The 22,873-nt window shown below is 43.8% G+C and overlaps 1 protein-coding gene across 1 annotated transcript; it reads left to right on the top strand.

Moving 5' to 3' along the window:
- Nucleotides 1–460: 460 nt before the first annotated feature.
- Nucleotides 461–5,655, top strand: NKX2-6 (NK2 homeobox 6). Its single transcript, XM_074195311.1, has 2 exons — nt 461–965; nt 4,993–5,655. The coding sequence occupies exons 1-2, from the start codon at nt 665–667 to the stop codon at nt 5,562–5,564; spliced, it is 873 nt and encodes a 290-aa protein (XP_074051412.1). The 5' UTR covers nt 461–664; the 3' UTR covers nt 5,565–5,655.
- The last annotated feature ends 17,218 nt before the right edge of the window (nt 5,656–22,873 follow it).

A 22,873-nucleotide genomic window follows, 5' to 3' on the forward strand; every position in this document is an offset into this window, starting at 1 on the left:
TTACCTCCGCCGCCCCCTCTTCCCACCTAGAAGCAAACGGAACAATAGAGAGGAGAGCAAAAGCTGCAATTCACCTAGAAATGCAATTCGGGCGGACCTCCACCCCCCTCCTTCGGGCTCACGCCCTTCTCCTTCCCCTTCTGGAGGTTCAGCACAATGAGCCGCCTCAAGAGCGTCACACCCAGCTCCCCGGGCCCAGACCACTTACTGTTCGTGTCGTGTTTATGGAAACAAGGTCTTGCCACCTTCTCCCAGTTCTGAGAACGCAAGGTCTGAGCACAGCCCAACAGTTTCAAAAGCTGATACAGAATTCCTTATTCCGGGGGAGGGCGCAGGAGGGTGCAGGAGGGGAAAAGACTGAGCCGGGGCGATGCAGACTGTGAGAGCTGGAAAGGGGAGGGCAAGTGGGAGGAAGGTAAAGTTTAGATTCACGTGGTTTCAGGGGGAGCCAATGGGGGGCTAGCCCTTGGACCTCCTAAGGCGATGCGGACACCTCCCTCCGAGGCTGTCCTGGAGTGGATGAACCACAGGGTGCCTGTCGCCGAGCTGGAGGTGACAGGCGGCCCCCAAGCTGCAGAGCGGTCCTCCAGCCGGGCGCAGACCACCTGGGGCGGCCGTGGGCCGGCCCGGGGCTCCCTCCACACGCCGCAGCCCGGCTAGCAGGATGCTCTCAAGCCCCATCACCTCGACACCCTTCTCCGTCCGAGACATCCTGCGTCAGGACCAGGATCAGCGCTGCCCACCGTCCAACTGGGCGGTATTCCTTGGGCCCAACGGACGCAGGACGCAGGAAGCCCAACTGTCTCCTGGGACGCAACCCTCCCACCCCAGCCCCGGAGCCGCAGCCTCCAGCCACCAGTCTCGAGCTGTCGGTGGCTGCTGGCCCAGGAGCGCAGACGAGGAGGAACTCCAGACCGTCTGTGCTACCGTCCTGGAGGCGACCACGGAGTCCTCGGGGATGACGAGTGAGTAAGCAGGGAGGAGAGGCCGAGAGGGTGGCGCCGGCTGACCCAGAGGGCTCCGGCCTTCTCCCTGTATCCACACGGCCACCTCGGGCAGAGAATTCCAACCGCAATGGCGCCGGCCATTCCTCAGGTGGCCAGCCTCCCTCCCCACCTCCCTCAAATCCTGCCCATCCGTCTTGTCTCAAATAATACTTTAAACTCAGCTTATTTAAACATTATCTCTGGTATGATAGATCACTCCCTGCAGAAACCCACTTCCCATTGTAGCACGCACGCACACACACACACACACAGAGAGAGAGAGAGAGAGACAGAGAGAGAGAGAGAGAGAGAGAGAGAGAGAGAGAGAGAGAGAGAGACGCACAACTTCTAAGACCAAATGAAGACAAACGGTCTCCCTAACTCCCTGAGAAATGTGGTAGAGTCGGATTTGCCGTTGAGGGCCCTGAGATCAGTCTCTAGTTGTGCGATTTACTACTTGTACCCTTGGGTAAATCACTGCACTTTCTGAAGCTCAGTTTCCTAATCTGTAAAATAAGGGTTATTCCACTTCCAGCTCTGGGGCCCTCCGAGGATGCTCTGGCGAGCAGCATTGTATAAAGAGCCCCGAGGCTGGCGGGCAGAAGAGCCTGGATTTCAGTTAGAACTCTGCCACTGGCCAACCGATGAACCTTAGGAAAGTCTGCTAGGGCCTTCTATTTCTACATCTGGAAAATGAGGAGGAGGGTGGCATCCTTCCTCTCTCAGAGATCGGCGGGCAAAGTAGGGGAGAGTTTCCGGAAAGCGCTGAACAAAAGCAATGGCCCCGTCTCCAGGCTCCTCCACCCTTGTCCCCATCACTTCCACGCCAGTCTGGGCCTCGGTTTTCTCATCTTTTTAAAAAGTTAAACAGAGACAGAAACAGAGAGACCTTGACAGACAGACAAAGAGAGATGGGGGGGGGCAGAGGGAGAGAGAATGAAAGAGAGGAGGGAAGGAGGCAGAGACAGAGACAAACATAGATCGTACTGGATGCTTTGTAAGGTGGGGTTTTTTTTTTGCTTTTCCAGCCCTAATTCTGCTGCCCAAACTCAGCCAGTCTCTGAATGAGGTGGGGGCCCCAGATTCCCTCTGGAGAGCAGAGCCGGCTCCTGGCAGCCAGAAGCAGGGGAGACGAGACAATTAGGGGATGGTTCGAATTCAAACCCAGGTCTTCTGATTCCAAGGGAAGGGGGAAACTGGGCTATGGAGGGGGGGGGGGAGTGGGGCGATGGGCTTGACTGCCAGCTCAGACAGGTACTAACCGTAGGAAACCCTTCCACCTCTCTATCTGCCCTGATTTCCCTGCCCATGAGATGGGGGCATAATTACTCCAACGGAGAGCTCCCAGGAAAGTCGTTGTCGGTATTATTGTCCCTTCTGCACAGTATCCAAGGGCCTGGGATGCTTCTGACCGTCAACTTCAGGACCAAATTCCAAACGCAAAAGGTTGGGAGAACTCGGGCCTGAGGGACCAGGCGGGAGGATGGTCCAGAATCCTTAGCTGTTTGGACCGCAGGCCGTTGGTCGTTGCACTCTGGGAAAAGGAGGACTTAGACGTGGAAGGGTTTCTGCAGAAGCAGCGGGGCCAGGGGTCTTTGGGCCGGCGTTGGCTGGAAAGAACAGGGAACAGGGAAGTCTAGCCCTGGGAGATTTGTTACTGAAACTGAAATTAGTATTCTCCAGATAGCGCTGCTAAGCATGGGGGCCACTCTCGTGCCCTCCAGGAAGGGTCGAGGGAGGAGGGGAGGAGATCCAACAGTCAGGGGGGGAGGGTGCCTTTCTCCCACCCTCCAATCACCAGGGCCTGGGCGTTCTCGAAGCTGGCAACTGGCTCTGAGAAGTGAAGAGAGCGCTCCAAGGTCTCCCTGACACTGATAGTGACCAAGGCGAATAGCCCCCGGGAACGGAGCTCAATTCTCCCTTCTCTAGTGGCCTCATCCAGCCAAGTGTCCAAATTTGGAGACAGTTGCTTAAGAACACGGGCTCGCGGAGAGTCCCCGGTATATACAGGGTCGTCTGCCCTAGGAGGGAATTAGACCGGAATGGGACAGCGTCCTCAGGGTGGGGTTGCCAAAGGGAGCTTTCTTTCCCTGAAGATTCAGAGGGTAGAGGGAGGAACCTTAGACCCAGGTGTGTGTGTGTGTGTGTGTGTGTGTGTGTGTGTGTGTGTGTGTGTGAGAGAGAGAGAGAGAGAGAGAGACAGACAGACAGAGACAGAGAGACAGACAGACAGACAGACAGAGACAGAGACAGACAGAGACAGACAGACAAAACAGAGACGGAGAAGATGACAGGAGAGAAAGAGAGGATAAAGGCAAAGAGAGAGAGAACTCTAAACAGAACCAAAAAGGGAAGGGGGGAGAGAGAAGGACAGAGATTGAATCAAAGACAAAACGATAAAAAGGCGAAGAGAGAGATAATGCGACAGACAGGGAAACAATTATAGACAAAGGACTGCGAGACAGGGTGAGAGGAGAGAGGAGAGAGGAGAGAGGCAGAGACAGAACAGCCTCTACAACGGAAAAGAGAAAGATGACCTAGTCAGATCTCTGCACCGGGAGCCTTACCTTAACAGTTATGTGACAGTTACCATCAGGAAACCTGTAGGATCTGCCTAGCAACGCACAGTGCCTGGGGATCCAGGAGCCGCCTCACCACACCGAGAGGTCGATTTAGCATGTTACTGACTGTCGGTTGGTACCTTTGGACCAAACAGCTCCTGAAATTGGGCTGAGAGCATTCGGCATCTGCACTAGTTGCCTGAGTCCCCACATGGAGAAGACCCAAGGGCATTGGCTAATGAGTGTGCTTAAGAGCAAAGAAGAGGGTCCTTAACACAGAATGATAATGGTTCATGCAAGTGAGCCTCTTAACAGTCTACAAAGCGCTTTCCTTGTGGTCCAGGAAGTGCTGTTTCATTTGTATCTAGAGAAACAGATTGTCTAGCCCAAGGCTGCACAGTTAACCCCAAAGGCTAGCCCGGGGACTGGGTGTGCTGTGGTGGCTTTGGACTCTGAAGACCCGGGTTCCAATCTCATCAGACCACCTCCTACCTTATAACCTCGGGCTTGTACATCACTTGACCCTCTAGGGAGAAACCTGTTTCGTCATCTTTAAAAGAGGCGCCGTTGGCCTAGTTTGACCTCTGGGTGCTCTTCAGGCGCGAGCTCGCCTGACCCTACCTTTTCACTCCATTTATTTTCCAAGGAACGATCATATTTTTTTCCCCTCCTGCCTTCTTCATCCATGGGGAAAAGGAACAACAGAACAGCACAGTCCTAACACGAGACAGTGTAGCCATCCCTTCAAAGTCACTGCCCTCCGCGGGCTGCCTAAGTCTGGGACTGCAAGGGGACCTTCGTGGTGAGGCATTTTTAGTGCTACAGAAAGGGCACACGGGAGTCAGCAAGTGAAGCGAGGTGTCCACATAGCCTAGGTGACCGGCGTTCTTAGGGGAATTCCAGACGCGTCATATCTGTCTGGCTGTGTAGATGCTGCTGGATTAGACAGATTCTCTATCTAGATAGAGACAGGAATCAGCTACCCAGATGTTGCTGGAATAAATGTATCGAGAGATGGCTGGGGAGCTAGAAATCCGCATTAGCCAGCGATAGCTGTAGCTACAGCCATCTAGACGGAACTAGAGATACAGAGACAGCTAGCTATGAATACATGTACAGACAGCGATGGAGATGGAGAGGGAGAGGGAAGCCTATGTCCATGGCAGCGGCTATCCACGCCCCCTGCCCCCATTTTACAGATGAGAAAACTGAAACAGAGAGACAAAAACCGGTGACCGTTGTGGTCCAGGCCCGCAGCAGAAGCCAAGTGCAGGCAGGCCTTGGGCTCCCGTGGCACACTTCTCCCCTCCCCTCCTCCCTCTAGCCGAGGGGCAGAGCCGGGGTCTCCCCCCACTGGGCCCGCGGGGCGGGAGGGCCGGGAGACCGCGCAGGCCGGTGTGTTCACGCTCTTGTCTCCCTGTCGGTGCTGTGTCGTTTGCTTGCAGGGCCGGGCCCGGCCGGGGAGCGGGCCGCGGAGGCCGGCGGCGGCGGCGGCGGCGGCTCGGGCTGGCCCGGAGGCCCCTGCGCCGAGCGCTCCGAGGCGCGGCCGCGGCGGAAGCCCCGCGTGCTCTTCTCGCAGGCGCAGGTGTTCGAGCTGGAGCGCCGCTTCCGACAGCAGAGGTACCTGTCGGCGCCGGAGCGCGAGCACCTGGCCCGCGCGCTGCAGCTCACCTCCACGCAGGTGAAGATCTGGTTCCAGAACCGCCGCTACAAGTGCAAGCGCCAGCGGCAGGACGCGTCCCTGGAGCTGGCGGGCCAGCCGCCGCCGCCCCGCAGGGTGGCGGTGCCGGTGCTGGTCCGCGACGGCCGGCCCTGCGTCCGAGCCGGCGGCCAGCCCTACGGCGCGCCGCCCTTCGCCCCCTACCCCTGCTACGGCGCCCCCTACGGCACCGTGCCCCCCGCCGGCTACCCAGCCGCGGGCCCCCGCGCCGCCCTCGGCTTGGGGGTGGCGGATCCGTCGGCCCCGAGCCCCCAAGGGCACCTGCAAGCCTCCCTGCAGGGCGTCAGGGCCTGGTGAGACCAGCGAGCCGACTGGACGGCCGAGAGGGGGCGTCGGAACCCGGGGCGATCGCCCCCCGCTGGGTGTGTCCTCTTTCGCCTCCCGACGGGGCGTAGAAACTGGCGAAAGGGATCCCCGTTATTCCCGCTGCCCAAGAGCTTCTGTCCATTCCAGTCTGCGGTTCCTTTTCCTTTCTCGGCTGCCCGGTCAGATAGCGAGCTCCCGAGATTTTGCTTTTGATTTTAAGATAGAAGACACCTCAGAGACCTTCCACTTCGGGCCTCCCTGGCAGGTGAGAGAAAAGGGAAGCCTAGAGGAGCAAAGCGACTTATCCCAAGTCCCTTGGCGGAGACCAGACTAGACTGCGAATTCCTCTTAATTCAGGGAAAGCCCAAAGCATTCAATCATTCATTCATTCCATTCCTTCATTCATTGAATTCATTCCACTAGAATTCGTTAAGGCCCTAGCCCGTGCAATGTGCCCCCTTTCTCCCCTTGCCCCCGAGTTGCCCACCTCCCAAGCCAATGATAGCCATTCTCCCGAGGGGTAGCTCCTCATTTCCCACATCCTTTGCAGAAGTAAGGCTGTTTGGTCTCGAAGGCCATGGAAAGAAGGATTTGGGCTGAGCCAGGGAACCCGAATTTGCTCTGCTGCTTCTTCTTCGGGGGACCTTGGACTCTCACTTTCAGGAGCCCTTCCTCAAATAGAAGACATCGGTCTAGAATGATCTCTAAAGTTCCTTTGGGACCTAGACCAATGGTTCTAGGTATTACTTCCCACCTGATAACCCCCCCCCCCCCACTGCCAGAGCTTTAGTCTGCATCGAATCCATCTGCTAAAATCAATTGCTGATGGTTCACAGATTTTTTTTTTAAGAGAGTGCTTGGGCTTACACAAGGTTTTATTGACCCTGACAACGGTCTGGTGGTGGCAGAGGCAGCAGAGGGGGCTGCGGAGGTGGGGTGTGAGGGGGCAATTCAAAGGTGAAGGGATTGGTCCCTGGTCACACAGCCAGTAGCTGACAGAGGTAAAACGTGAATCCAAATCTTTCTTGACTCCCAGTCCAAAACTTTTCCCATTGCGCCTTGCTGGTCCTCTTTGGGACCAAGAAAAACGTGGAATAGTTTCTTGGAAGAGTGTCAGAGGAAAGGGGAGAAGATGTCGAGGGGCAGCAGGAAGGGGACGCGCAGCATCCCCGAGAACCACTACCTCCACGAGAGGGAGTTTCATCATTGACAGCCCACCCCATTTTATTTCCATCATCCCAATGTCATATGCCTAGGAAATAAGACTCTTCTCTTTCGTTCTTGAGCTATTACTGGTCCCTGTTTTATTATTTTCCCTTAAGTTGCAGGAGGGAGTAAGTTTTTTTAAGTAAAATTGATGCATAATTTTGTGTGGAAACCATTCAAAGCTTTCACCTTCCTCTTAAACGAGCATTTATAAACAAGAATTTCAAAGAGAGGGAGGGCTGCAATTTCAAAATGCAAAGCCAGAAATTTTCAGCCCTCAGATGCAGCATCTGAAGGCAAAAGCAAAGATAATCCAGCCTCTGAGCCATTTTTATCTAATCCTTTCTCTTCAACTTTATCCCAAAGGTTTCTTTCAGTCTAGAGAAAAGATTCTAATTTCTGACTAAGAAACAGGAGGTGAAGTAAAATGTGTCATCTGGTGACTGGTAAATAAACACAGACATCCTGGCATGGTTATGATTCCCCAGAAAATGCCCTAAGATGAAGATGTTTAGACTGAAAGAGATGAAATCAAATGTAAATATATATATTTTTATTAAGATCCAGGACTCGTTTGGGAAACGTTCTTTTGGTAAACTTGTGGTAAGAAAAATCCAGTCCTGATGTTTTCTCCCATTTGATTTTGAACCAATAAAAGTCTTCAGTGTTTAATTCCTGGGCCATTCACTTCTCTAAAGTGAAAATTGAATGTTTCGTTGTTTGCCAATGTTATCGCCAGTCTGTCTCTTTGGATTCCAGGAGAACAAAGGGTATTTGGCTCTAGGTCACTTAACTGAAATGGGAAGGATGTGTGGTTTTCTTTCTGTGGGAAGCTAACTCCATCAATGCTAATAGCAACAGACAGATGGAGCTATAATTTGAGTTAGAAATCACCTTCTGTCAGAAGGAGAAAACAAGGAATCTGAGCTCAGATCTTCCTGATGGCAAGTAGGAAAGTAGTTTGTATATCTGAATATCAGAGAGTTCAAAGAGAAAGGCAGAACATGCAGCATTTTCCCTACCTTAATTTGCCACTTCCCTACCTTATCCCGCTGACTTCTCTCTCCATTCTCAGAGAACTACATTGTGTGCTGATATTTGCTCATTTTTAAAAATGCTACAGTGAATTTTTATTAAAATTCATCTTGTAATGGAATCAAACTTATTGTTAACTCTAAAAGGAGAGCTGAATAAATGGTTGTTGACTGTTTAAAATGAAATCCACATTGGAATCCAATTAAAATATTCCTAGTGAGAAGCCCTTGGTTTCATTTGTTATTTTTGTTAGTTAGAGAGGGGTAGCTTCTTGTAGTAGATAAAGCATTGCCCCTGAACTCAGGAGGACCTTTCTTAGACCCTCAATGACTGTGTGACCCTGGCTAAGTTAACCTCTCAGGGTTTCTGTCTTGTCTGAGGATGTAAGTTATGTCAGTGATCTGTATGTGTGGATGAACTTTCACCATTGGGAATAATTCCCTAAGCAGATGGATTCAGCAGTCTGGGGGGGGGGGGGATGATTTAAAAAAAAGACCACCCTAGATGGGGCAGGGGATGGAGCACTGGCCCTGGAATCAGGAGGACCCTAGTTCAAATCTGGCCTTGGACACATAATAATTACTTAGCTGTGTGATCTTGGACAAGTCACTTGACACCATTGCCTTGCAAAAAGTCTACCTTGAGCAAAGATCCAAATTCTGCTCCTCTGTCTGCAGAGTTTTGATCCCCTTTTGTTGTTGTTCAACTATGTTGGACTTTTCAAGCCCCCATTTGAGGTTTTCTTGGCAAAATACCAGAGTGCTTGGCCATTTCCTTCTCCAGGTCACTTTACAGATGAGGCAAACAGAACTAAGTGACTTGCTCACGGTCATACAACTAGTAAATATCTGGGGATGAAGTCTATAGGATTCCAAAGTCCAAAGTTCTAGGGACCTTAGAAAGATCCCTTCCCTCTCTGAACCTCCGTTTCCCTTACATCTCTTCCATTCATAATGCTTGTAATCAAATCAGGCTTCCTGGTATTCTTTGGAGACCCTCAGCCCTTAGAGTAGCAGGTCTTCCTTGGGAAAAAAATGGCAAAGGCAGTTGCTTTCCTTGGACAGACATGATTCTTCCCAAGTTAATTCCATTTTTTTTATTCAAAATTGCCCAAAGAATCATTTTTCCCCACAGAAAACCAGAAACAGGTCAGTTCCAATGGATGAATTAAAAGATCAAACAAAGGATCACGGAGTTGTTATTAAGGGTTAGACAGAGTGCTAGGTGAGAAAAACATAAGACAAAATCACTACTGTCAAAAAGCTGACAGAAGGGATTCCAACTATAAAGATGAGGACATGGAAGTCCAGGAAGCTTGTGGGGGATGCTAAATTCCTATAGATGGTTAGGATTCATAGGATTAGAGATTTCAGTCTCCTAAAAAAAAACAAAAACCTAGATTTGTGTACCTAGGTATTGTTATGGAACTAAAGTTTTGGCCTAGAAGGTCTTTCACATAGTTTCTGAGGTCAGAGGAAAGAATACAATATTTAACCAAATAATCAGATCTCTAGTTAAATATAGTATTTTCACAGTAATCTGCCACTAAGTTCAACTGACTGGAATTTTCTTGCTTGGTAGTAATACTTTTTGTTTTAATTTTTAATTCTAAACTTCAGAAACAATTATATAGTAGAACAGAAAAATGGGGTTGCATATGAAATTGGGAGTCTATATTAAGTTTTAAATATATAGAACAACATAACACTTTTCTACATTAAATTTAATTTTTCAATTAATGTTTCCATTCTTTGCCACCTTTCTCCTCATGTAAAAAATAAAAGAATATATTTGTTACAGATATGCATAGTCATGCTGAACAAATTCCCACCTTGGCTGTTATCAAAAATTCTATTTCATTCCAACATATAACTTTTTTATTAATTTTTCCAACTATTTGCTTTTTATTATTTGTTTCCAAATACATCCAAAGATAGTTTTCAGGATTCATTCTTTGGTAAGATTTTGAATTCCACATTTTTATCCCTCCCTTTGACAGCAAGGAATCTGATATGCATTATACATGTATGACTATATTAAATATATTTCCATATTAGTCATGTTGTAAAAGAAGAATCAGAACAAAAGGGAATGTGAGAGGAGAAAAAAACAAAAAAATTTTTTTTTAATTTCAAATGGTTTTTGCAAGGCAATGGTGTCAAGTGACTTGTCCCAGGTCACACCACTAGGTAATTATTTAGTGTCCGAGTCAGGTCCTCCTGATTCCAGGGCCAGTGCTCCATCCCCTGTGACACCTAGCTGCCCCATCTAGGGTGGTCTTTTTTTTTATCTGCATAGTTCTTTCTCTGGATGTGGATAGTATTCTCCATCACAAGTCCTTTAGAATTATCTTTGATCATTGTTGCACTGAGAAGAGCTAAAATCTATAATAGTTTTTCATCACACTAGCAACATGTAACTTTTCAAAGTTGCCACATTTCTCCCTTTGTTTTTCATTCTTTGTTATAAAGGAGATCTTTGCATTAGAAATAATACATTTACAGATGAGGGAAACAGAACTAAGTGACTTGCTCAGGATCATACAGCTAGTAAATTTTGGGGGCTGAATTATGAACTCATGAAGTCTATAGGACCTTTAAAAGTCCATAGGAAAGAGAAAAGTGACAGATGTTGGAAGGGTGGTGGGTCAATAGGCACATCAATGGGTGGTTCTTGCATCTGTGAATTGATCCAATCCTTCTGGAAAACATTTTGGAATTATTTTAAAAGTCATTAAAGTATCCACATTCTTTGGCCCAGAGATACTAGACCTTTACTCCAAATTGATCAAAGATAGGGAAAAAAACCATGTATTAGAGTTTTATTAATAGCAATTTTTTTGTGGTAACCAAAACCTGGAAGTAAAGCAAGTACCCAACTCTTTGTTTTGTTTTGTTTTTTTAGTTGGGAGATAAGTGTAATAGAATATTATTGCACTAGAAGGAATAAACCTGAATTCAGAGGAAACTGGAAAAATTTGAATGGACTTTAGCAGAGTGAAGTGAACTGAATCAGGAAATACACACACATACACATATATGAATGATGGAAACAACTTCGAAAGGCATCACATCTTTGACCAACATCACGGATGATGGGCAATAAAGAATGCCTCTTGTCTCAGCACCTCCAGGTGCTGAATGAAGCCAATGTGATCAGATATAGTCAGGACATTCCTTTGCTTTGCTTACCTATATTTCTTTGTGAGAAAGAAGGGATCTTTTGGGTGGTTGAGTAAGTAGAATCATTTAGAAGTAACAGAGATGTTTAAAAAAATCCCATCCATTTTTAAATAAATTAAAATATTAATCATTTAGCTCATGGAAAATAGGCCAAACTCTGCAATGACAAGATTTGCCTTCTCTAAATTTCCATTAGGGAAGTGCCTTGCTCATCTGAAAAGGTTAACCATCTAAGGAATGCCTAGGAGACCTTCCCAAGTTCCAGTGTGACCTGATCCATTTTTGTTCAAAAGGAATCAGAGGAAAGGGAGGGAATGTGAGGGGGAGGAAGAGCAGAGGAGAGAAAAACTCTTCTCCCACTTCCCTGACAGACCTTCTGTCTGTCTCTCTATTAGGATTAATTTAAAAGGCTGTTCCTCTTGAAGCACAGCCCCCCCCCCCCAGTCCCCCTGTCAACTTTCCATCCCTGTAATCTCCTTCCCACTGAAATCTGCTTCTTTTGTGTGGGGCATCCCTTCCCGACAACTTCTTATCCTTGTAAGAGGTTTCAGTAAGCAGGCTGTCCGGAGGTAATCAGTCTTTTATCTCTGGGACCCCACTCAGACCCATCACTCTAGCCACCTCTTAATGTTCACAACCTCCCCAGATGGGAAGTAATTGACCTCTAAAGAAAACAAAAAAGCTCTCAGGGAGATAGCCTCAGTCCTTTCCTGACAGTCCTGGGCCTGGGGGGCTCACCTAGGGCAGGTGGATAAGTCAATAAAAACTCAGACTTCCTGACTCCCTTTGGCCTCCTCTCCCCTTTCCCTCCCTCCCTCCTTCCCTCTTTCCAGGATCCCATTGAACCCATACTTTCGATCACATGGAGTTCACATCTCAGGTCTGTCAGAATACTCAGAGTATATCTACCTATATATAGGTGTCTAAAAACATTATTTATATTCTTATTACATTCTTATGGTCAATGGAGTCAGATATAATTGTGTATTAGTCACTGATTTTTATTATTACAAAACATTTATTTCACATTGTTGATTGGAGTTCAGGTAAAATATGCTGCTTTTTAAAAAAAATAGACTCTTAACCCTCCATGACTCCATTTGGGGGTTTTTTGGCAAAGATTTTAGAGTGGTTTTCCATTTCCTTCTCCAGTTCATTTTACAAATGAGGAAACTGAAGCAAACACGGTGAAGTAACTTGCCCAGGGTCACATAGCTCATAAGTGTCTTGAGGCTGGATTCAAACTCTTTTTTTAGGGTTTTTTTACAAGGTAATGAGGTTAAGTGGCTTGCCCAAGGCCACACAGCTAGGTGATTATTAAGTATATGAGGCTGGATTTGAACTCAGGTCCTCCTAACTCCGGGATCAGCGCTCTATCCACTGTTCCACCTAGCGGACCCTGGATTTGACCTCTTGAAGAACAGTCATCTGTTTCCAGACAGGGCAATCTAATGACTTTTCCATCTAATTGTTCATGTTGCTATTAGTTTCTTTAAATATCTAGTGTTCTGTAGCCTATCTCACAGTCCAATTACATAAAAATTTAAAAATATTATAATTGAACAAAAGCATTAGACTGTCAGTTCCTTAGCATGTTCACTGAAAGCATCCTCAGGACAATGTCAGTAGCAGACAGGACAACAGTATTAACATATGACTCAAGCTGTCTCCATATGATTGTGGTGCTTTCTCCTAGGCCTCTATATCTGGAAAGGTTTTCATTCAACAGAGTTTAAAGGTATGAGCATGACATATGTGTCAGCACAATTCTAGAGCTGGTTCTTTACTTCTTATGATGTTGTGATAATACTACAGTTCTAGAACAGTCTATTGGTCAAATTCTCCAGGATTTTAAGATCTGTGTTTGTGCTGTCTCCTATTTCACAATAATATTCAATTATATTCATGATCCATGATTTGTTAATTCACAGAATGCACTCCTATAAATATCTGGGTATATTTGGGTGCTTTCTTCTTATCAATGACCTACTTTGAGTATGTACCTAAAAGTGGGATCTCTGGAGCAAAGAATAAAGGGCATTGTAGGTATTTTGCATATTTCCAAATGCCTTTACAAAACAATTTCACTGAATTCTAACTCAACCAATAGAATACCTAGAATACTTAACTTCCCATGACTCATCCAAAATGGATTATTTTCCTGTTTTGTCAACCCTGCCAATTTGTTGAGTGAAGGACAAAACCTTAGGGTTGTTTTTAGTTGTGTTTGTCTTTTTATTAGTGATTTGGAGCATTCTTCCCATATGGTCGTTAGTCATTTGCGATTCTTTTAGTAACTTGGTTCATATTCTTTGATCACTTATATAGTGGGGAATGGCTTCTGGATAGCTACACATATATAATTCATATGTATAAGTATATGTATGTGCTGGTTGTCTATATATTTTGAATACTAAACTATAAATATTGGTGGTGAGCAGATCAATTCAAATGTCTTTTTCCTTATTACTTGCAGAATTTGTTGCCTGTCATTGGAACTGTTAAATTTAATTACAAACGAGATGTATTTGATGTTCTCTTTTTCCTGGAAGTTATCCATGAATGTTTTCAATTGGCATTATTGTATAGATATAGAACTATATATACATACATATATATACATACATACATATATATATATATATATATATATATATATGTTGTTTGCCCTTTGTTCTCAGAAGACTATGGTATTAGGAAAGTGATACCATGCCATGCACATGAATTGCATTTCAGTGGGTGAGGGAGGGGTGCTATACAAAGTCACCAACCTCACTTTTTCTCCTTGGAGCCATCTGGGTCCAATAGCAATATGAATCAAGACAGCTGGAGATCACCCCAGGTGCAGCTAGGTGGTGCAATGGATAGAGAGAGTCAGGAGGATCTGAGTTTAAATCTGGACTCAGACACTTTCTGCTTATTACTGGTGTGACCTTGGGCAAATCACTTAACATGCAGTGACAAAAAGAACCCACTAAACATACATGCATATGGAGAGAGAGAGGGAGAGAGAGAGAGAGAGAGAGAGAGAGAGAGAGAGAGAGAAGGAAAATATAGTGATTAAAGTAATTTTTGAATGTACAGAAAACAGAAGAGAGGTCAAAATTAATCACAACTAAGGACAACTGTGAGAGTTACATGTATTTATTGTATGCTTAAAAGAGGATCAAACTATACCAGATTTGTGGTTTTATGTACAATTCATTTTTTGTTCTGTTTATTTAGAAATGCTTCTTTTATTTTATTTTTTGTTTTTTAAAGTTCAGAAAGAATTAATCTTGCCCCAGATTGAAAGATGGGAAAGGACTTGGCTAATACACTGCACTGCTGCAAGATGTTTAAAACAGTAATTCTGGATCTTATCTGGATTACTTTCCAGTTTTCCAGAGAAACTCAAGTTTCACTCTCCTGCCTTGATGTGCCCACTCTATCATTCATTATATTAGCTGTTCACAAAGTTTTTGTTTCACAGTTGATACAACTTGGGTTGGACTTTTTTTGATCATACAGATGACCAGAAATTTTCCACATCCTCTTTCTTTGAATATTCTTTCCTTCCTCTTATTTCTTAGTTTCTGAAGTGCCTACAGTACAATTACTGTCTGATACGGATTTTAAAACTTCTTCTATCTGTTGCTTTGATTATTTACCTTGCCTTAATTTTTTTGTATTTCATTTTCCATTATTGTTTAAGGCTATCAAGAATTTCTGAAAATCAGTTTTTTTTCCTCCACATTCAATTACATATTTTCTGTGGTCTTTAATTGAGTCCTTTAATGTTAAATTTTTCTACTACATGTACCAATTTGATATTGATATAATCTTCTGATTTCTTTTCATGGGTCTTCACTAGTTTTCTCAAGCTACTTCCTCTTGTCATGGCAACAATTATTGTATATCATGTTGCATGCAAGTCCTGGAATATTTTTAATACTCTCTATCAAATATGGGCAAATGTGATTTGTTCACGATGTTATTGGTCATCTTTAGAGTCAACTCTTTTGAACCATTTTATTTTGGTATAGTCAGTTTCTTAGATTTTGACCATTGAACTCAGAAAAGACTTTTTGAAGGTTGAAAGAAAGTAATTTCTGATTATAGCAAAAGGATAATCAATTCTATTCATTCACCTCAGTTTGTTCAAGCATTCTCTATCCATCTTCCTTTATTCTGAAATAGATTTTGTTTTTTTTCCAATTATATGTAAAAACAACTTTAAGTATTCATTTTTAAGAGATTTTGAGTTCCATATGCTCTCCTCCCTGCTTCCTAAAAATGTAATCAATTTGATATAGGTTATATACAGTCATATAAAATATATTTCCATAGTTGTCATAATTGGGAAAGAAGTAAAGGAGAAAAAATGAAAGAAAATAATAAAGCAAGTGAAAATATCTGCATTTGATCTGCATTTATAGTCCATCAGTTCTTTATCTGAGTATGGATACCATGTTCCATCATGAGTGCTTTCCGATTGTTTTGAATCACTGTGTTGCTGAGAAGAGCCAAGTCATTCACAGTTAATCTTCAATGTGCTGTTACTGTGTATGGTGTTTTCCTGATTCTACTCATCACACTTTGCATCAGTTCATACAAGTTTTTCCAAGTTTTCTTTTTTCTGAAATTAGCCTGCTCATCATTTCCTATTGCACAATAGTATTTCATTACTTACAGAAACCACAGCGTTTCAACTATTCCCCAATTGATGGTTATTGGATCAATTTCCAATTTTTTGTCACCACAAAAAGTTATTATGAATATTTTTGTACATGTAGGTCCTTTTCCCTTTTTATGCTCTCTTTGAGAACAGACCTCATAGTAGTGACAAAGATGATGATGAGGTTTATCCTTCATTCTCAAAGAAGGCCATGACATCAGGGAAGTAATTCTATAACAAGTACATGAATTGGATTTGAGTTGAGGGGGTGCTGAACTAAATCACCACCCAGAGTCACCCAAGTCTAGTGGCCAGATATGAACCTGGATGACTGGAAATGGCCCTGAATTTGAGGCAATCAGGGTTAAAGAATTTGCTCAAAGTCACAAAGCTGATAAGAGTCCAATGTCTGAGGCAAGATTTGAACTCAGGTCCAAGGGCAGCACCACCCATCTGCCCCTAAGTAAATGTGTAACTAAAGTATCTATTAACTACTGGGTGCAAAGCAAGTGATATAAGTATAAGTGATATAAGTATAAATAAAGAGAGTCCCTGCTCTCAAAAAACTCACATTCTAATGGGGGAGGTAACACATAGGAAAGGTTTCAGCAGCAAATCAGACTCTTGAAAGGTCCTTATGGTACTTAGGGTTCATGAACACAGCAAATTCTAATGCCTAAATGTCCTTTCCACTGATAATTGATGTTAAACTATTTGATAATGCTAAGTAGGTTGATGGTAAAAACTTGATTTAGTTGTTATGGTTGCTTCAGGAGTAGTTGCCAAGTTGCATTTGCCCAAGGGTTGCTTCCTAGGATGATGCTACAGCTACTGGGCTAGCAGCATTGCTATCCTCAAGGTTTTTGGTTCCAGATTCCAATCAGAGTCTGAGGGGATAGGTTGCTCATGATAATGGGGGCAGTCAGTCCTGCCTCATATATGGCTGCCTCTTCTCTCCTCTTCCAGGTACCTGATAATTCCAAGGAGACTGGTTTGTCTGCCTGTGTGTGGAGGTTGGTTGGCTACTTGTGAGAGTGGCTGTTTCCTTCCCCACATTAATGACTAGAAGGGCTGACCTAGAAGCAATTTGGGTGGATGATGAGGCAAGGCAACTCCCATGGCCCCAATACCTATTTTCATTTAATAAAATGACACTTCTAAAATTTAAGCCTGTGAAAATCCCCAGTAATTTCATGTTCTTCGGCATCTCCCTCTTTAGGCTTGGGGAATGCCTACTTTCTCCTCTTATCTCATTTAATCTGGATTTTGAAACAGAATCATTTTTAATTGCCCAGAACTGACCTGCAATACTTTGTTAGGTAGCTTAGAATTGAGGATTGACAAAAAGTAAAGTCTTTGTCTATAAATCATAAATGCAGTTTCCAATGTATGATTTAAAAATTATGTTTTGGTGCTTTTTTTAAAAAAAAATAGTCATCCCAAGTCTCTCTAGCAGATGGGAAATGGGTATATCTGATTGGTCCCTCTGTCCCTTACCTTCTTCTGGTACCAGAATACTAAGGGGCATCAACTGGCTCCCTCCATGGTCATCCACAATGGTTTCTGGTATGGTACCCTGCCAACATCTTGGATTCCCAATAGTCACATCACACTAGGTAGGCACTAATTCAAACAACAGAGTTGCTGGGGCCCAATTGACTGGCATTTCTGGGCTCCTGCCAGACTTTCACTTGACTCTATATGAGTTTTGTGAGACTTAAATGAAATAATAAATTGAAGCCCATTATAAACTTCCAAGTGTTGCCTCAATAACTATTGTTGCTATTGTTACCAGGGCTAACTTTATTCTCTGAGTCTTAATAAATAGAGAACTCTCAGTTAATTCACCATGTTTGGAGAGCTATACAGGGCTGAGGGCTGCTGAGAAATATTTAACAACTGTGTGGAAAAAAGGAATGTATGAATATACATTTGAACATATGAAGATTTTCTTAAGTCTGCTCAATCAACAAAACAATTCAAACTTGGATATGAAGTGCTTGTGGATTTCTAAGATGTAAATGCACATTTTTTCTGAACAAGATCATTGCTCTGGAAAGTTCGACTTGGTTCTGGCAAAGACCAGATCTTAGAGCTTATCCCAGATCTCATTACCCTGGCTGGTTTTGCCCAACTTGGCCCCTGTACAAGTAGCAGTGCTTCACTAACCTCTACCCTCACCCCACATCCACCTCTGTGATTTAACTGGTCATCTGTGGGCTCTTCAATCTTCCCTCTGCCTCATTGCATAAACGTTTCCTTTAGATCTCTTACATATTTTCATATTCAGCATTTCTTATTGTGCAAGAAAACTATTCTCCTCATTCAACACAGTTTGCTCAACAATTCTCCATTCATGGGCATCTGCTCTAAAGGGCAGATCTGATTTCCTCTCCCCTCCCCAACTCCACCAATTTCAGTGACTCACTATTATTATCTGGTTTTCTAAGCCCTTCCTGATGTGACTTCTCCTACCAAGACAGGCTTGCTGCCTTTTACCTATTCTTCCGGCCCACAACAATGTATTTTTGGCTTCCCTTCCCATCACTGTGCCTCTTCCATGGCCCTCTGCCATACTCAGAACACTCTCCCTCTATCCCCCTTCTCTTCTCTGACTCGGGGCTTCTTTCAAGATTCAGTTCAAGACATAATATAGTGTCTGGTACATAGTAAGAATTTAATAAATGTTTATGTTAATGAAGAAAACCTGCAGGAGTTTTTCCTCTGTCTCCTTCCTCAAACCCCATTCAGGTCTGCCTCTGAGAGATATTTTCTTTCTTTCTATCACTGTTTGTGTCTCTGTCTCTGGCCCCCTCCCAACCTCTCTCTCTCTCTCTCTGTCTCTTTCTCTATCTCTCTGTCTCTCTACCTCTGTATCTGTCTCTCTCTGTCTCTGTCTGCCTCTGTCTCTGTCTCTGTCTTTGTCTCTCTCTGTCTCTGTTTCTTTCTGACTCTCTGTCTCTCTGTCTCTCTCTCTCTTCTCTCTTGGAGCCTGAGAACAATCTTGCAAAGGAAGAATTGCAGGTGTTATGAAATTCATTTTACAGATAAAGACCCTGAGACTCTGAAGCATCTAATGATGTATCCCTTGTCACAGTCAATAAATATTCCCCAAGGGGCAGCTAGGTGGCGCAGTGGCTAGAGCACTGACCCTGGAGTCAGGAGGACCTGAGTTTGAATGTGACCTCAGACACTTGATACCAGCTGTGTGATCCTGGGCAAGTCACTTAACCCCATTGCCTTGCAAAACCCAAAGTAAAAATAAATTGGTAAAAGGCTGTGTACTTGGAATCAAGAGAAACTAAGGTATTTAATCCTAGTTTTGAGACAGAGCTGAAGCTTTTAAGTTTACAAAGCGTTTTATACAGATTGCCTATGATCTGATCATCTCATTTCATCCTCCCAATAACTCAGAGTGACTATAGATAATATCATCATCAACGTTTTTCAGATGAAGATACTGAAGGTCAGAGAGGTAAAGGGATTTGTCCCTGTCATGTAGCTTATAAGGAAAAGAAAGAAGAGTATTCAGTGCTTACTGTATACTGGTTTCTATGCTAAATCTGGGGCATATGAACACTAGCATAAAGAAAGGTCATTCCTACCCTCAAGGGTCTACCATTCTTTGGGGAAAGACAACATGAAAACGGGGCTGAAAGGGGTGATGAAATGAAGGAAGGGACCCTCCAATGGGGCAGTGTTTGAAAGGCTAAAGGCAAGAAACAGGGCTGGGAGGACAGTGAAGACTTGCCTGGACTCTGCCGCCAAATGGAAGCTCTGGTAGGAACTCGCCAGTGGGAGAAGGGAGCAGACCTTGCAGGAAAGTGTTCTCTTGAGGGTTCCATGCTCCATGTTGAGGAGGTCATATGAGTTGTTAGACTTCAGGGTCAGTGCTCTATCCACTGTGCCACCTAGCTACCTCTTGGGGAACATTTATCAACCGTGACAATGGACACATGAGTTGTTCCAGGGTGAAAAGGCCCCAGGGAAGTTCCAGGACGAATCAAGAACTGGACCAGGAGGGGAATGGAGTTTAGGTGTTGAAGGTGGGAACCCAATTTAGGACTTTCTGACTCTTCTCAACCCTGTCCCCACTGTACCATACTGTCTCTTTGGTCATAGTCAAGACACTTAATTTTTCTGAGATAATGCTTCCTCATTGTTTCAAAAGGGATGAACTTGGTGCATTATTTACCAAAGAGGGGTGTAATAAGGAAAGTGTTTATTTTTAAATAATCTTTTGTTTACCTCACTTTCATTTCTGCGTATAGCACCGCTCCTCGTCTACCAAGTGAGTCTTCCCTTTGAACCAAAGAATGAAAAAGAAAAAGATCAGTAATAATAATTATAATAGCCACTAACATTTATATAACTTACCATGTGCCAGATACTGTGCTTACACTTTATAATTATCTCATTTGATCTTCACAGACAGCTCTGAGAAGTAGATGCTATTATTATCATCCCCATTTTACAGATGAAGAAACTGAGGCAAATAAGGATATCATAGAGGCTACATTTGAACTCAGGTCTTCCTGACTCCATGTCCTGTACCACCTAGTTCTTCAAAGTCTGCAGTTTTTGAGAGATTTCTTACCCACAGTCTCCCACCTCTGCATAGAAAGGAGGGGAATGTATAAATATGAAAACCCCATAGAAATTCTACTTCTTATCGATGGGTCCCATTTTTTCTTTCTGCTGCGACTAGAATTCAAATTTTTAATTTTCCTGAGAGAGAGGAAAAGCAGAAGAGAAAGGAGAGAGGGAATAACAGATGGACAGATAGAAAGACAAAGACAGAAAGATTGAGGAAGAGACAGAGATATAGAGAAGATACGAAAATCCATTTAAAATGTCAATTGGCCAAAATACTTGACTGGCTTCTTAGACAAGCTTCATCCCAAACTGTTCTCACTCTCATCCTTCTTCTCTGAGCACCTAAATTCCCACCTTTCCATGCCTGAAACTTTAGATGAGAAAGTCTGTCTCTGGGTGGTTTCCCACCTGCCCACTCCACCCCCCCCCCACAACAGGGAAGAAGTCTTCATGGGAAGTCACTGAGCCAGCCTCCTCCTCGACTCTCTGTTTAGACTCATTGGCTGAGCACCCCCACCAGAGAGGAAGATGTGATCTCAGTGACATTATCCAGATTCCCCTGTAAGCAAAGCAAAGATAGGACCCAGTAACTCTCCCCACAATCCCCCAGAGCCCTATCCTCTCCAGCCCCAGCTCCATCTCTGGAAAATTGTTTAAAATCCCCAGCCTCCACCCTCTCTCTGTGACTGTTCCTCTCTTAGCTCTGGAGCTCAACTTTCAGGTCTTTGGGACTGGAAACTCAGCTGAGGATTTCAAGGAGGACACCCTACTCATCTATCTAAAAGCTTGTCCTGTGCGAGTGGGATTAGGCTTCCCAAATAGAAGATGGCGGAAAAATAGTCAAACCTCGGTTTGTAAAGATTAGGGAGGGTGGTATTTAAGGGACTGTCTCACCAAAGAGGGATTAGACTTCACAAGTGCGGGCACATTGAGGGCAATGGTTAAACATTCTGGGCTATCCATGTAGGTCTGGCCAAAGATCATGAGTCCAATTCCATCATTTTGGTGATGAATAAACTGAATCAGAGAGAAGTTAAATACCTTTCTCAGGATCGCACAGAAGGTACATATCTGCAATGAGATTTGACATCAAGTTTCATTGATTCCAATCCCATCACTTTAATTTGTTTCAAAAAAAGCTATGACTTTACTATACTTGTGTAGGGAAGATTAGATTGCTTTCTGCTGAGAGAGGGAGAAAACTGTAAAACTCAAAACCTTGCAAAAAAAAAAAAGATTGTTGAAAACTACTATTGCATGTAGTTGGGAAAATAAATAAATAATATCTTTAAAAAGATATGATTATTCCACCTCTTACCCATCACATTTGCAAATATGGCAAAAAAATGAAAAATTTCAGAGGATGCTGGGAAATGGGTCCAATAGGACACTGTTGATAGAGCTGTGAATTGCTCTAGACATTCTAGAAATCAATTTGGAACTATACTCTGAAAATTATCAAAGTGTGGTACCCTTTGGTTCAACCATGCCTCTACTGGGTCTATACGCCAAAGAAATTAAAAGCAAATACTTAGAGCAACTTAGAAAACACTAAGGGGATGTCCACCTATTGCAAAATGACTAAATAAATTCTAGCTATATGATTGTAACAGGACATTGTCATTTCATAAAATTATGAAGTCATCGATTTCTTAAGGAAGTGGAAAAATGGAGAAATCAAGGCACAGTCAAGTGAGCCAAACTAGAAAGTTTCATTCAATTACAGTAACATTTTGAAGGAATATAACAAGACTCAGAGAAAACCGAACAGCTTAATGATAAGGCAGAGGACTGAAGATGAAGCATGTTACTCACCTCTTGCCAGAGAAGTGGCAAGTTTAAAAGTTATGGTCATGATCAGTGTGGGAATTTGTTTTGCTGGAGTCTGCACATCTGTGATAAGGGTCCTATTTATCTATTTTTTTATTTGGTACTTTTCAATGGGGCTAAAAGGAAAAGATCACAAATGACAGAAAAAGGAATACAGTGTGGCTTAAAAGAAATATAAATCTTGGTGATTTAGTGAAATTCAAGATCATCATGAATAGTCAAAAGTCAAAAAAAGTGAATGAGACATTGGGATGTATTAACAGAAGCAGAATTTCCCAGAATAGGGAAGTGCCGATCCCACTGCTCTGCCCTAGTAGGAAACAGTTGGAGAATGATGTTCAGTTTGGACACCACTTCTTAGGAAAGGTGATGATGAAGTTTGAGGAGTTCAGAGAAGAGCAATCAGAGTAGTGCAGGGCTTTCATTACATCCCATAAAAACTCTTTGAAGGGGCAGCTAGGTGGCACAGTGCAGTTAGGAGTACCTGAGTTCAAATCTGGCCTCAGACACTTAATAATTGCCTGGCTGTGTGACCTTGGGCAAGTCACTTTTTTTAAATTTATTTTTATTAAAGATATTATTTGAGTTTTACAATTTTCCCCCCAATCTTGCTTCCCTCCACCCCCCACCCCCCACGGAAAGCACTCTGTCAGTCTTTACTTTGTTTCCATGTTGTACCTTGATCCAAATTGGGTGTGATGAGAGAGAAATCATATCCTTAAAGAAGAGAAGTCTCAGAGGTGACAAGATCAGACAATAAGATATCTGGTGTTTTTTTTCTAAATTAAAGGGAA

This window comes from Macrotis lagotis, chromosome 1 (genome assembly GCF_037893015.1).
Source record: "Macrotis lagotis isolate mMagLag1 chromosome 1, bilby.v1.9.chrom.fasta, whole genome shotgun sequence".
Taxonomy (NCBI): Eukaryota; Metazoa; Chordata; class Mammalia; order Peramelemorphia; family Peramelidae; genus Macrotis; species Macrotis lagotis.